General features: G+C 38.2%; 1 protein-coding gene across 1 annotated transcript; it reads right to left on the bottom strand.

Annotated features, from left to right (window-relative positions):
- Nucleotides 1-1289: 1289 nt before the first annotated feature.
- Nucleotides 1290-6529, bottom strand: LOC143621587 (uncharacterized). Its single transcript, XM_077092953.1, has 6 exons — nucleotides 5062-6529; nucleotides 3640-4521; nucleotides 2417-3240; nucleotides 1644-2067; nucleotides 1465-1541; nucleotides 1290-1415 (listed from the first exon to the last, which is right to left on the bottom strand). The coding sequence occupies exons 1-6, from the start codon at nucleotides 6527-6529 to the stop codon at nucleotides 1290-1292; spliced, it is 3801 nt and encodes a 1266-aa protein (XP_076949068.1).
- Nucleotides 6530-14912: the final 8383 nt, after the last annotated feature.

Below are 14912 nucleotides of genomic sequence, written 5' to 3'. Positions count from 1 at the left end.
CTCATTATTATTATGACCATCATTATAATTCTGATGGTTGATCTCGTTATTAATATAATTATCGTTACAATTTTCCAATTATTTCATGATCGCAATGATTAATACATAGTCACGTTCACTTCAGGTGATAATATAAAACCAAACCATTTTCATAGTTTATTTATAATTTTCTCGGACACGAATACAAAATCAATTCAAACCTTTCGTGCGTTTTAATGATATGCTACTTCAGAAGCATATCTAAGGTTTAATATATGAAAATTTGTCTTATCTAGTTTTTCCTCATACTTAACCTTTTCTTCACATAGTATCTAGAGAAGTAATTACATCAATGAGTCATGTAAGATTTATCATGCTAATATTTTATAACCTATAATAATAAAATTTTGGGAGAATGACATGCATATTATGTGTCATATCTAAACATATTTATATTCTTTAACGAGAGTGTTAATAAACCAAAAGTTTGGTTTAGTTGATGTATAAATAATATACTATAGAATACAAATCACACATAAATTCAAAAATAGAGATATATTTAATCATCAACCAGCACGCTTATGTCATTATGTGTAATTCTTTCGGTAAATAATGTTTAATGTATTTGTTTTTATCATTCGTTGCAGAGAACGAAATAGTACTACAATCATCAAATAATGTGTAATTCATCAAATACTCATAGCAAAACATAAAAGAGTCATCGTATATGAATGCATATAGTGAAACATCGTATTAAGCAAAATTACCGTGAATCGTAAATTCATAACCACTAGCCATTATTCTTAAAAAGAATGCATGCTTAAATATATACTTTTATATCATAAAAAGAAAATAATTTAAAGCACATAGGCATATGAATAAAGTAAATAAAAGATCACAGTATTACTTTATAATTTTTTTTTTTTGGAAAAAAGCCGAAGCCTTGGCAAACTTTTATTCAAAAAAGAACAAACAAAACAAGGCATCACAACTAGCCGGGACATATCCCCAAACTAGTCAAGACCCTAAAAGAAAGAAAGCAAACAATCCTAACATTACTAGCCCGATATCTATACACGCATCTAAAATCGGGCTTAGCTCCTATACATTTTCTAAAAAATAAAAGATCAAAATACAAGTACACAATCCTATATACAAAAACCATCTTGGGCCTAAAATCAATCAACAGTAAGTCCTCTTTATTTCCAGCAGTGTACATTGGCCAATTTGTAAACCAATTTTGTCTTTCCTTGTTGCATATGACCTTCAAATCATTTTCACTTCTAAATTGCCAACAATACCCCTGCATTTTACAAAGCCCAAACAGAAGACTTCGATCCAACTTTTAACTTTTGCAAAAGCATCCCAACCTGATCTTTGACTTTCTGACCATATTGCCCCTGAATATGCAATTTCCAGTATTTCCACAAATACCCCTGCCCATATAATAGCTTATGAACACTCTTATAATGTCTATAATTTTGCCTCAAATGTTGCCATTGATCCATCATAACTATATAACCAAATTGCTCCTGCATATGAATTCTCCAAAAATTCCCGAACTGCATTCGAGAAAACTTATTGACATTATTATAAAGCCACACATACCCTTGTCCATATAACAACCTATTCTCACTTATATTCTGCTTATGACATTTCCTCACAGGTTGACTTTAACCCGATAATTGACTTCTCATTGTTGACTTTCAATTTCTTGACCTTCTTGACCACTTCAAATCCCCAGTCTTTACTCAACTTAATTGAACTAGTTGTTTCTTTAATTGTCATACCAAGAAGCTTGAGTCTAACTGTTTCTTTTATGATGTTGCATAAGTCATTATCATTCCTGCTCCTTCCTTCAAATAATCTCAAATTCCTTTCTTGCCAAATAAAATAAACTATAGCAGCCAACATAAGTCTTTGAATAATACTCTTGATAGACTTCCTCATGGGCAGCTTTGATAGATGTTCCACTCCAGCAGCCAAATTTGGTGGGATGTTTTGCAATTGACCAATGTTTTTAAGTTTCATCCAAACTTTCCTTGAGTAAGGACACTCAAAGAAAAGATGATTATGACTATCCCTTTGCTGTTTGCAAAAAGCACAATACTTATTGTAAAGAAGAGGATGTTTACTGACTGAATGATTAATACAATGGTGAACACTCCTATATATACAAGGAATAAACCCTAATGACATCAAATAATCGGCCCATGGGCTTTGTCTAACCATCTAACTATATACGGGCTAAAACCCGATATGAACTAACTAACATTCCTCCTCAAGTTGGAGCATATATGTTAATCATGCCCAACTTGTTATAAATAAAATCTATTTGAGGTTTCCGAAGAGGCTTAGTGAGAATATCCGCAAGCTGAAAGTTTGTCTTAATATGAATCGGTTGAATGGATGGAGGATCTGTTTGTGTGCCTACTACCCGGTCTCTGATAAGATGGCAATCAACCTCAATGTGTTTCGTCCTCTCGTGAAAAACTTGATTCTTGGCTATATAAATGGCTGATTGATTATCACAGTATAGCCGCATCAAGTCTTTAGAAACAACTCCAAGTTCTATTAGAAGACGACGAATCCATGTCATCTCCGATGTTACATCTGCCATAGCTCTATACTCCGATTCAGCGCTCGATCTAGAAACCGTGTGTTGTTTCTTACTTTTCCATGACACAAGATTTCCTCCGACAAACACACAATACCCAGTAGTAGATCGTCGTGAAATCGGACAACCTGCCCAGTCTGCGTCTGAGAAACCTGATATCCGACCATCTCCCTCTTCTGTGAAAGCTCCCACTCGACAATGACCTTGATTAGAATATAGGATGCCAAGGCCTGGTGTGGCCTTGAGATATCTTAAGACACGAAGAGCAGCATCCCAGTGACTGGTGCATGGTTCAGCCATGAATTGGCTCAAAACACTGACAGAAAAAGAAATATCCGGTCGCGTGACAGTTAAATAATTAAGTTTACCAACCAACCGTCTGTATCGCTCGGGATCCTTCATCGGATCCCCTTCTTTTGGGAGGAGCTTCTTTGTAGGAAGCATTGGGGTATCAACTGGTTTGCAACCCAGCAAGCCGCATTCAGTCAACATATCAAGGACATACTTCCGTTGAGAGAGAAGTATTCCTTGTGGAGAGCGAGATACCTCTATGCCGAGGAAGTACCGTAGCCGACCTAAGTCGCTAACCTGAAACTGAGTCTGAAGGAACTGTTTGAGTTCAGTGATCCCAGTAGTATTGTCACCTGTGATTATGATGTCATCCACATAAACAATTACAATAATCCTTTTCCCTTTGTGGTGTCTAAAAAAAACAGAGTGATCGTATGCACTACGAGTCATCCCGAACTGTCCCATAACACTCGAGAATCGACCAAACCATGCCCTGGGAGACTGTTTAAGACCATAAAGAGAACGACGTAGTCTGCAAACTTTCGATGCCTCCTCCTCAACAATAAACCCTGGTGGCTGCTCCATATACACCTCCTCCTCAAGAACACCATTAAGGAAGGCGTTCTTGACATCAAGCTGGTGGAGCGGCCAATGATTAATGGCAGCAAGAGCAATGCAAATACGGACAGATGGCATTTTAGCAACCGGCGAGAAAGTTTCATCATAATCAATGCCATATGCCTGAGAATAACCCTTGGCGACCAATCGCGCCTTTAAGCAATGTAAAGAGCCATCCGGGTGCAGTTTGACCGTGAATACCCAACGACAACCAACAACACGCTTCCCTACAGGAAGCGTTTCAAGATCCCATGTATGATTGGATCTAAGAGCCCCAATTTCCTCCTCCATAGCCCGCCTCCATCCTGGATGGGCAAGAGCTGTCATCACATTCCTGGGAATCGGGTAGGAATCAAGGGTAGTAGTGTAGGCATGAGATTCAGGAGACAGATGAGAATAGGCAACATAATCGTGAATCGGGTAACGGGTGCAACATCGAGGCTCTTTGCTAAAAGCAATAGATATATCAGGAAAAGGGGCACCTGGAGGATCATATGGCGTATTGGAGGTAGGAATAGGTTCGGGAGTGGGTGGGGGGAGGTTGGTCTCAGAAGCGGGAGGTGGAACTGAGGACAAATCATGGTCCGGTTGGGAATCAGGAGGCTGTGACGAGTGATTACGACGTTGACGACTATATGTGAAGAGTAGAGGTGGAGGGTCTGTCGGTGGACCCGTAGGAGCAGGATCAGAAGTAGTTAATACTGGGGAATCTGGTACACTGGGCATGGGAAATGTGGGGATGAAGATAGTGGTGGGTAGATCAAGGTCGGGGAAAGGGTCAGACACAGAAGTGGTAGGCTCGAGAAAGTAGGGACATGACTCATGAAAGGTGACATCGGCACTAGTAAAGTATCGGTGAAGAGATGGGCTATAGCACCGATACCCCTTTTGAACTCGGGAGTAACCAAGAAAGACACAAAGGATAGCTCGGGGGTCAAGTTTAGTGACCGTCGGACGATGATCATGAACATAAGCCACACAACCAAAAACTTTAGGTGCTAGAGGAAATGGAGTGCCTGTAGGAAAAAGGATAGAAAATGGTGTTTTACCATGAAGAACGGGTGTGGGCATGCGATTTATTAGATATGTGGCAGTGAGAACGGCGTCCCCCCAGAAGCGATGTGGAACATGAGATTGAAATATGAGTGTGCGAGCAACATCCAACAGGTGACGATTTTTGCGTTCAGAGACACCATTTTGTTGGGATGTATATGCACACGAGGATTCATGAACAATCCCATGGGTGTTTAAGTATGATGTGAAATCGGTGGAAAAATATTCTTTTGCATTATCAGATCGTAGAGTTTTTATTGTTATGTTAAATTGGTTTTGAACATAAGCATTAAATTCACGAAAGGTGGAAAACACCTCACTACGAGATTTCAATAAATAAACCCAAGTAGCACGAGAATAATCATCAATAAAGGTAACAAAATATTCAAAACCCAATGTAGATTTAGTAGGGCAAGGGCCCCATACATCAGAATGCAAAAGTTCAAAACAACCACTAACTCGACTAGACACTCTAGGGGGATAGGGACGCCTGGTGTGTTTACCAAGCTGACATGACCCACAATGAAAATTAAAAGACGAAAGTGGTAAATCTGGTCTCATTTGCCTCATAACCGCTGTAGAGGGATGACCTAACCGGCAGTGGTCCTCTTTGACTTTTGAAACGCAAGTGTTTGCTGTAGGACGTGGCGGGAAGGTTAAGCGGTAGAGGCCTCCTGATTCAAAACCTGTGCCAATCAGCCGGTTCGTCCCCAGCTCCTGAAAGATACAATGAGTAGGATAAAACTTAGCAGAGCAATTATTTTGTTTAGTAAGTTGGCTCACGGAACAAAGGCTATCGGGAAATTTAGGAACAAACAAAATAGAAGAGAGGTTTAGGTTTGACGAATTGGTGACGGATCCAATGCCAAGGACGGGGCAAGTAGATCCATCAACAAGTCGAACTGGCTGGTGGGAAACTTTGTGTAGGCTAGAAAGGATATCAGGGTTCCCAATCATGTGATGAGTAGCACCTGAATCAATAACCCAAGATGAAGTGAGACTAGGAAATGTACCTGAATTGGCCGTATTTGCGCGTGGAGCGGGGGCGGGTGTCTGAGAATTTAGAAGATGATGCAGTCGACAATAGTCTTCTTCACTAAACGTGTAGGCCGGAGTAGCGACCGGATCTGAAGCCTCACCGGTGGCAGCCATGCGAGCTTTGGGACGAGGAGGTGGCTGGCTTCTTGGGGGACGATTTGGGCAATCCCATTTAGTGTGACCAGGTTCCTTGCAATAGTGACAGACAAGACCATTACCTCGTCCAATACCCTTTTTGTGGGTCGTATAAGAGCCTCGACCAACACCTTTACCAGTAGAGGTATACATAGCTGATGTGTCTGTATGATTTGCATCGTGACCATACATCTCCCGTAACATATGATAAGTTGATTCAACAGAGGATGTAGCCGAAGGGTTACTCAACAGTAAGGGCCGAGCGCTCGAATACTTGGGTGATAAACCGGCAATGAAGGTCATGACATCCATCTTGGTGTTTCGCTCCTCCTGGACCTGTAAATCAGTAATGGGTGGATATGCAGCACGAAGTTCATCCCGGAGTTTAGAAAATCGTGTAAAGTGATCGGTGAATGTAGAATCGCCTTGTTCGGCTCTGCCATAGGCCTGGACCACAGAATATGCATGAGATAGAGACTCTTGAGCCGAAAAGGATGAAGAAAGGTGATCCCACATCTTCTTCACAGTGGAAAAGTTTTGGGCAATAGTGAGAATTTGTGGTTCCATGGCATTCCATAGTGCCATTTGTATTCCACTGTCATCGATACGCCACTCTCGGGTAATCAGATCTGGAGGTAGCTTAGTGAGATGGTCGTCTTTGTCCACACTAGTAAGGCCTTTTTGGACAAAGAGACTCCACGAACTCCAATTTTTGGAGTCAAGCTTGATGGGAATGCGTAGAACAGCAGAGTAGATGATTCCTGGAGCAATCTGAGTTTCTGAAGTCTTGTTGGCCATAGAAGCTGAAGATTTGAACACCGAGCAAGAACTAATACACGAGCCGGGGCAGAAACATAAAAGTGTCCGAATCAGAAAACTATCACCACAGGGAGGTTCGGAGGTGAAAAACAAGACGTCTAGAAAAAGTCCGGTGGCCGGAAAAGGGGAGCGGCGGAACAAGGGTGGCGCGTGGGGGCGCGTGTGGCGTCGGTTCGGCGGCGGGTTTTCGGGTTATCTAAAACGAGGGTGTCCGGGGACGATGGTGGTGGCGGTGATGGTTGGGGATGTGTCGGAAAAAGATCGTGACAGAACAGGAGGTGGTGGCTAGGGTTTGTGACTGAGCAGAAAAAAAAAGGTGGCAGCTAGGGTTTGTGCAGGGGGACCAGAACTCCTTTTTCAGACTAGGGTTTGGATCGAGAGCCGTAGCTCTGATACCATGTAAAGAAGAGGATGTTTACTGACTGAATGATTAATACAATGGTGAACACTCCTATATATACAAGGAATAAACCCAAATGACATCAAATAATCGGCCCATGGGCTTTGTCTAACCATCAAACTATATACGGGCTAAAACCCGATATGAACTAACTAACACTTATCATGAGCAAGAACTTCCCAAGCATACAATCTATCTTGAGTAGGAAGTCTCTCCTTAATAGCTTGCCATAAGAAAAAAGCTTGTCTAGGAATGGCTTGACTAAACCACATGACTTTAGCCCATGGCTTATTTGGAGAATCATTACTGAAAACTTTGAAAGCTTCACTTGTAGTGAAAGGTAGAAGCTTATCATCTTTACATTTCCAAAGAATACCATCTTTCTTCTCATTAATGAGGACAGGAGGGTTGCTAGCATATAGACAAGGAAATTTAACTCTCCACACTTCTGGCCATGCCCATCCTCCATTCAGAATAACCTCATTAACAGTGGTGTTCAAGTTCAACCAGCATTTGAGATATCTCTTGGAGTAATGAAAGAGCACAATGGACTTAGAGGATGTCAGTTATCATACCAAACATTAGTATCTTTACCATTACCCACCGAACTTATACAATGAAGCCAAATCTTCTCCCTACATTGCATCAGGTTTCTCCAACTCCAACATCTCCCTTCTTTGTTGCTAATACCCCAAAAACTTCTGCCTTTCAATCTATGAATCTTGATCCACCTTGTCCAAACTGTTTCAACACCACTAATAATATTCCAAACATGCTTTGCCATTAGAGAGGTGTTCCTTACTCTTAAAAGACTTGATACCCAATCCGCCTTGCTCTTTAGTCAAACAAACTTCATTCCAACTAACCCTAGTCTTTCCCACTGCACTATCTCCATTTGCCCATATAAATCTATTGCAGAGTTTCTCAATTTCATCAGTAATATTGAAAGGCAATAGAAACACTGAAGCCCAATAAACTTGCATAGAAGATAACACAGACTTGACCAGCTGAACTCTACCAGCAAAAGATAAACTTTTGTTCTTCCAATCAGCAAGTTTTTTCTTGACTCTATCCACAAGGCTGCTACAATCTTTACTATATAATCTTTTGGACACCAGAGGAATTCCCAAGTATCTTACAGGGAGCTTCCCAACTTTAAATGGTAAAATGTCTTTAATAATATTCTGAGTTAGAGAAGGAATATTACCAAAAAACATTGTACTTTTGCTCATGTTAGGGATAAGCCCAGACATCCCACTAAATTCATGCAAAGCTTGTCTTATAACTCCTACAGATAAACTATCAGGGTGAACAAATACCAAAAGATCATCAGCAAAGCATAAATGAGTCAGCTGCTGCTCCTTACACTTCCAATGGTATTTAAATTTTTGATCTTGCTGAATTCTTCTTTTCAAAACCAAATTCAAGGTTTCCATAACCAATGTAAACAGATAAGGAGACATAGGATCACCCTGTCTTAAGCCCCTCAATCCTTTAAAATAACCAAAAACATCCCCATTCACACAGATAGAGTAATGTGCCTCCCTTAAACATGTCATGATCCAGTGAACCATACAAGGAGGATAACCAAAACATCTTAAACACTTCTCTAAGAAATCATGATCAACATTATCATAGGCTTTTTGAAGGTCAATTTTTAAAGCCAGTCTTGGTGTACCTCTGTCCCTGTGATAATTTCTCATCAACTCTTGAGTTAAAAGAATGTTATCAGTTATTTGTCTTCCAGGAACAAAGGCACTTTGGCAGTTATCCACCACCAAGCTCAAAGAACCCTTGATTCTATTACAAATAATCTTTGTAATACATTTATAAATGACATTGCAGCAGGCTATAGGTCTGAAATCAACAGTAGTAACAGGGGAATTACACTTTGGCACTAAAGAGATATTTGTAGCATTTACCTCAGACAATAGCCTTCCATTATAGAAAAATTCCTGAACAGCCTTACACACTTCTTCACCCACTACACTCCATGAAGCTTTAAAGAACTTAGAAGAAAATCCATCTGGCCCAGGAGCTTTATCATCCACAATATCAAACATTGCCATTTTAACCTCTTCATCAGTAACAGGAACTATCATTTTCTCACCAACATCACTGGGAATCTTTTTACAAAAAAGACTCCCAGGGTCAATAATGTCATTAACCCTATCTTTTTTCCCCATAAAAGACTTAAAGTGTCTAACAAAGGCCTCCCCCACTTCACTATCTTCAAACACATTACCTGAGCCATCTTTAATCACTGCTATTCTATTTCTGCTTTGCTTCCCTTTTATCACTTTGTGAAAATAAGAAGTGTTTTGATCACCAACCTTGAGCCACTCAACTTTAGCTTTCTGTTTCAAATAAATTTCTTCCTCTTCCATAGCTTCTTTTAAGGCTTTCAAATAAGCAAGTTCTTCATGTCTAATCTCTTCATTATTAGGGTTTTTAACCATATTGCCCTGAATCCTACCCAGTTCTGTTCTCAAAAACATAACCTTGGCATGCAAATCACCCTGATCATTTCACAAAGCTCTTAACTTTTTCTTCAAGTCTTTGAGTTTCTGAGTAACTGAGAACATGTAACACCCTCTGATATTTCTATCCCAGCATTTTTTGACCAAAGGTAAGAACTGCTTGTGCTTTGCCAAATGATTTAAAAACTTAAATGACCTTGGCTTCCAATTATGAGTACTTTGAAAGGATAGCAGACCTGGAGAATGATCTGAAGTGTAGAAAGGCAAGAACTTGACATGAACAGTAGGATAAATGTCATTAAACTCAGCATTAGCCATAACTCTATCCAATTTCTTTAAAAGACCCCTAACCCTACCTGGAGATTTATTCCAGGTAAAAGAGAACCCAGTGAAAGGAATATCTTCAATCTCTGCAGCCTCACAACATTCTCTAAAATCAATCATGGCAGCATTAGGAACAGAAGACCCCTCTGACTTTTCATTTGGATTAAGAATAACATTGAAGTCACCCATAACCACCCAAGGCTCCTTATTCATTCTTCCAGCTAACTCTATCAAATTCTTCCATAAAGACCTTCTTCTAGGAGCCTTTACATGCCCATAAACAAATGAACAGAAAAAAAAGGATGCTGCTTGTTTATAGGCCTGATAAAACAGTTGATGAGCTGATCAATGTGGTTAATCAGCATTAGTTCAGCAACATTAGGATTCCACCCAACAATTATTCTGACCCAACCCTTACAATAAACTGAATTTGACATCCAACTCCAGTTACCAAAAACCTTACCACAAACACTTTGTAATTTTGAAGCTTTAACACGAGACTCCAAAATACAGCAAACATTTACCCCCTGCTCTTGAATTAAATCTTTGATATCATCCTGCCTAAGAGTCTTATTCATCCCCCTAACATTCCAACATACTATTTTAACAGCCATTGCTACCATCTTGTATTTCAAAATCACACAATTCTTGTGTATTCTGACCATGGGTATTTTCGTCCAATTTCATGAATTCACCGGTTTCATTTGTTTCAGACTCAACTTCATCCTCCCCACCATACTCCATATCACTTCCACTTTCTTCATTCCGTGTCACTAACATATTGACCACAAACTTTGCTGCCTTCATTAAACTCATTCATACTACACATTATTTCAAAAAACCTCCGTTGACACTTAGCCCATTCATTTCTCACTTCAGGAGGAGGGACTTCTTTGTTAATAATAAATTGCATAATAGCATTTTGTTGTGCTTTAGTAATGCCCCTATAGCAATCTTCAAGAGATGATGTGACTAACTTTTCAGCTGCAACACCACTAGCCTTTGTAATGTCAACAGAAACTTGTTCTAACACCTCAAAAGGATTTGATAACTCCACAATATTTGGATTAACATTCTTTCTTTGATCCCACTTTGGTTTACTATTCTTGACCCTATATTCTTGCCTATCATTCTCCCCAACATTCCTTACCCCATTCCTTTCCAAATTACTTGTATTAGAAATACCATTAGACATCCCACTCACTCCTTTCCCTTTATCCTGTTGCATTTTCTCATTATTAAACTGGTTACTCTGACCCTTATTACCCTTATTCTTGCTATTACCATTAGAATGACCATTTTGCCCCAGTTTGCCAGAAACATTATTTGTTGTATTATTCTTATTCACCCCATTCCCTGCTTGCATTCTTCCCTTATTTTGATCATTCTTTTGACCTTGTTGCCTCTGAACAGCTTGCCCCATCTTAGTCATACCACCTACACTTCTTCCACCCTTAATTTTCCTTTCAACCAATTGAAAACCATCTGCATCTAAGTTTCCTTTCTTTTTTGGAGACAATGTTGCAGCCTTTTTCTCTTCTTTTTTCAATCTAGCAACTCTTTCCTCCTCAGTCATCTCTCTTCTAGTACAATCATTATAGCCATGCCCATAAACTTTGCAAAAACTACAGTTTGATGGCAATTTTTGATATTCTAAATCAACATATATGCTTTGCCCTGGGTCATCCCCTTCCCCTGGATATATTACCCTTATTTTCTCAGGGAGAACATCAAGAACAGAGATTTCAGTTAAAACTCTAGCAAATCTGGCCACTGTCTCTTTCTTAGCACACTTTTCAGTAGTAATGGCATCAAAAATTAAAGGATTACCAATACAACTAATGATTTCACATATACTCTTAGTATTCCATAGTTCAATTGGCATATTCTTAATGGTAATCCAACTTGGAATTGTTTTGGGCTCAGGCTTATCAATGCTCACTCCCTTCTCCCATTCATTCAGACACAAAGGAATTTTTCCCACAATCCAAGGCCCAGCTTTTAACACTTCATTCTTACCTTCTTCAGTTGCTAATTTGAAGTAAAACACCCCACTCCCATTAGAAGATACATCATCAATACCATACTTCTTCCACATTCTACTCACATTATATCTAACCCATGCTATAGTACACTCAGTTCCAATAAAAGAACCATAAAGCATTCTTTTATAAGTTTCTCTAGCTTGATCCAACATTTCTTTTTTAACCACAACCACTTTCTCACCAGTTTCTAAAACCATAGGAGGACAATATGCTATCTGAGCTTTCACTTGGTCTTTCTCTTTACCAGTAGCAACATTAGCATAAGTGAGATTCCCCACATTACCCTTTGGTTCAGCCTATTTAGTTTCCATTTTAAGATCATCTATCACAACTTTACCATTTGCATCCCTTCTTGCCCTGAACACAATTTGCTTTTCCTCTATCTTTCCAAACACAGACTCTTTTAACAAATCATTTTCCAACTTCTTAGCAGCTCTATTGACAAAATTTCTAATTTTCTGTCTTCTTTTGATTATTTGCTGTATTGTAGCCTTCATTGTTTGTTTATGGTATTTCTTCTTTATAATTGGAACCAATTCTACTTGTTTTCCACCATTTTCAGTTTCATTAACCTTAGGAACTAAAGCTGTAACAGGCTTAACACACACCCTAGGAACCACTTCTTGATCCAACTCATCTTTACCAACTTTAAAAGTTCTGAATTTTGGCTTTTCTTTGGTCAAATTTCCAGATTTTTCTTTCACTTTATTTTTAGACTGATAAAATTTTGAACTGTTTCCTGCTTCCACCACTTCATACTTTGTATGACCCTTAATTCTGCTTTTCTTTCCAGGCTCTTTATTAGTCGTTCTACTCACATCATTCACAATAGCAGAATAAGACAAATCATCTAGTATTTTTTGTCTGTACAACAGTTTTCTTTTGAGCAGCCTAACAATATTACTCTCAGGCAGATCTTTATTAGCATTATAGCTTTCTTGTAGAACTTTAACATTCAATCTTTCAGATAAAGGAGTGAAATGAGGCATAAACTTGTTATCAGGAGAAGAAATAGTACTATTATCATCCAGTGTGAACAAGTGTTTGTAGAATAGATGAAAATTTCTTTCTTGCTCTGTTTGAGTAGATAAATGGGCAATCCATCCTTTAATTTGAGAAGAACACTTAACTGGATTCTGCCTTGTACCTTCAGCAAAATTAGCAGTAATCCCAATTCCATTATCTTCATTATTAGCTTGCCCGGAATTCTCAACTGAATTTTTAATTGCCGACATAACAACCTTCTCATCACCAGAGTTAGTTACAGAATCTGTTACAATAAAATTTGTACCCTGTGCATGACAATTTGTACCTTCAACAGATCCTGTTGTAGCCCCTTCAGACCTCCGACCCTGTTTATCAATGGCGGTTGCCTCCATATCTTCATAATCAACAGATTTAGAACTAAATTGCATAATAGAACTGAAATTAGCACCATACACCTCTTTAAGATACTCTAATTCTTCTTTCGTAGGTGAATCTCTGTGTAGAATGGCATCAATTGCTTCTCTAGTCATGAATTTGCCTGACATTTTACCCGATTTCTGACTTTTAACCTTCGAATCCCTAATTTCTGCTTTCGAATCTTCATTTTCTTGAATAGCAGACATAACTCGTTCAGCATGCTCAATAACATCATGATTATCACCATAATTTTCAAAAATATGCACTAAATTCTTCACAACATATGAACGATTGTTTGGATTTTTGAGATCTGGATAACCGCCATTCAATTTATTAATAAAATCAAACGAATACGGGTTACAACCCTTTGTCTCGGTATCCATGGAGTTCACAGACTCCATTACTGGCTTGTCCAGCCCAATACCTTCCATTCCTTGGCCCAAATCACCAAAACCTTCCTTGACTGGGCCATCCATATGTACTTGTTGATTTGGATCAGGTCCAGCAGTAAACAAACCATGGTCCAATTGCATATTATTGCTAGAACTTTGATTTTTAACAAAGTTTTCCTGACTATTAAAATCACAAACATGATTTTCTCCTGGATCCGGTTGAAAACCATCCAGATTAGATGAATTCACGATAGGAATTGATGATTCCATGGATCAAAGGAAGATCCACGGAAGCAAACAAACTAACAAACGATTAGAAAACGCTAAAAAACGGTTAGAAACCGTAGGAGACTAGAGAGAGAAAATTCAGGCTTAACTCTTCTTGAATTAGTTACAATTGGTTATAATTGGTTACCATGAAGCTACAATTCCGTTCATTTAAAACAAAAGAATAACAATAAAGCACATACACATATAACTTTAAAGCAAAAAACTTATAGCTTTTGCAATCAATAAAGGATATTTTATTATAGTACCAACCAAACGATTTACAATGAAGTGACAGGTAAGCGGGCAACAAGCTGCGCCGCAACCCCCTTTTGGATAGCAAACCCAATCCTACTAAAAACAAAGTTTTGCAATACATCATATTTTGTCACTAGAACACTTGATGCATTTAAGTTTTGTATAGATCATGTTTTTGTTTTCGTCTCTTTGCGATAATCTAGATTAAGAATTTTCAGTTTTCTCCATATATATGTCACTCAATTTATGAACATCAATATATATATATATAACTTAAACAATAATTTAAATTTTAAAGGTTTTAAAATAACAATGGTTATGATCGTGACAGAACAAATAAAACAAACAGAGTCATAACAATTGTTCCAATAACTTCCACGTTAGGAGTTTTTTTTTCTTTTAATTTAACTTATATATTTATAAATAACACAAAAATAGTCACTCCTTTTAAATCATAAAAAATAAAAAAAGACAATAAATTAAAATCATAATAAACAAGTTAATAACCTTAATTAGTTGTGGATCATAGTCATAATACAAATCATTATGTTTAACATAATTGTTTAACACACGGAATATACCAAAACTATCACAATCCTAGCGACGCATTTAAATGCAAATAAACATATAGATATCAATACAAATTGTAATTCTTACTCTAACATAATATTCTTAATGTAAGTGACTTGAGAGAATAAAATATAGCTATTAATCAATGTCCTTATTTCTTAAAAATAGTTCGTCTAGAAGACTAAAGTACCGTTAAAAAAGTAACTGTTAAAAATTTCATAA

The sequence above is a fragment of the Bidens hawaiensis genome, unplaced genomic scaffold, assembly GCF_021521415.1.
Source record: "Bidens hawaiensis isolate Kalapana, Puna unplaced genomic scaffold, B.hawaiensis_p1.1 tig00002922_1, whole genome shotgun sequence".
Lineage (NCBI taxonomy): Eukaryota > Viridiplantae > Streptophyta > Magnoliopsida > Asterales > Asteraceae > Bidens > Bidens hawaiensis.
The sequence above is the reverse complement of the archived record's forward strand: the minus strand, read 5'-3'. Positions and strand labels throughout refer to the sequence as shown.

Excerpts from the sequence above, each read along its gene's own strand:
- LOC143621587 (XM_077092953.1), bottom strand. The coding sequence starts at position 6,529 with ATGGCCAACAAGACTTCAGAAACTCAGATTGCTCCAGGAATCATCTAC. Across the intron at positions 3,241-3,639 it reads GGCGCGATTGGTCGCCAAGG|GTGACAATACTACTGGGATC; the intron begins GTTATTCTCAGG and ends TCATAATCACAG. Across the intron at positions 2,068-2,416 it reads GCCATCTTATCAGAGACCGG|CAAAGGGATAGTCATAATCA; the intron begins GTAGTAGGCACA and ends TTTTGCAAACAG.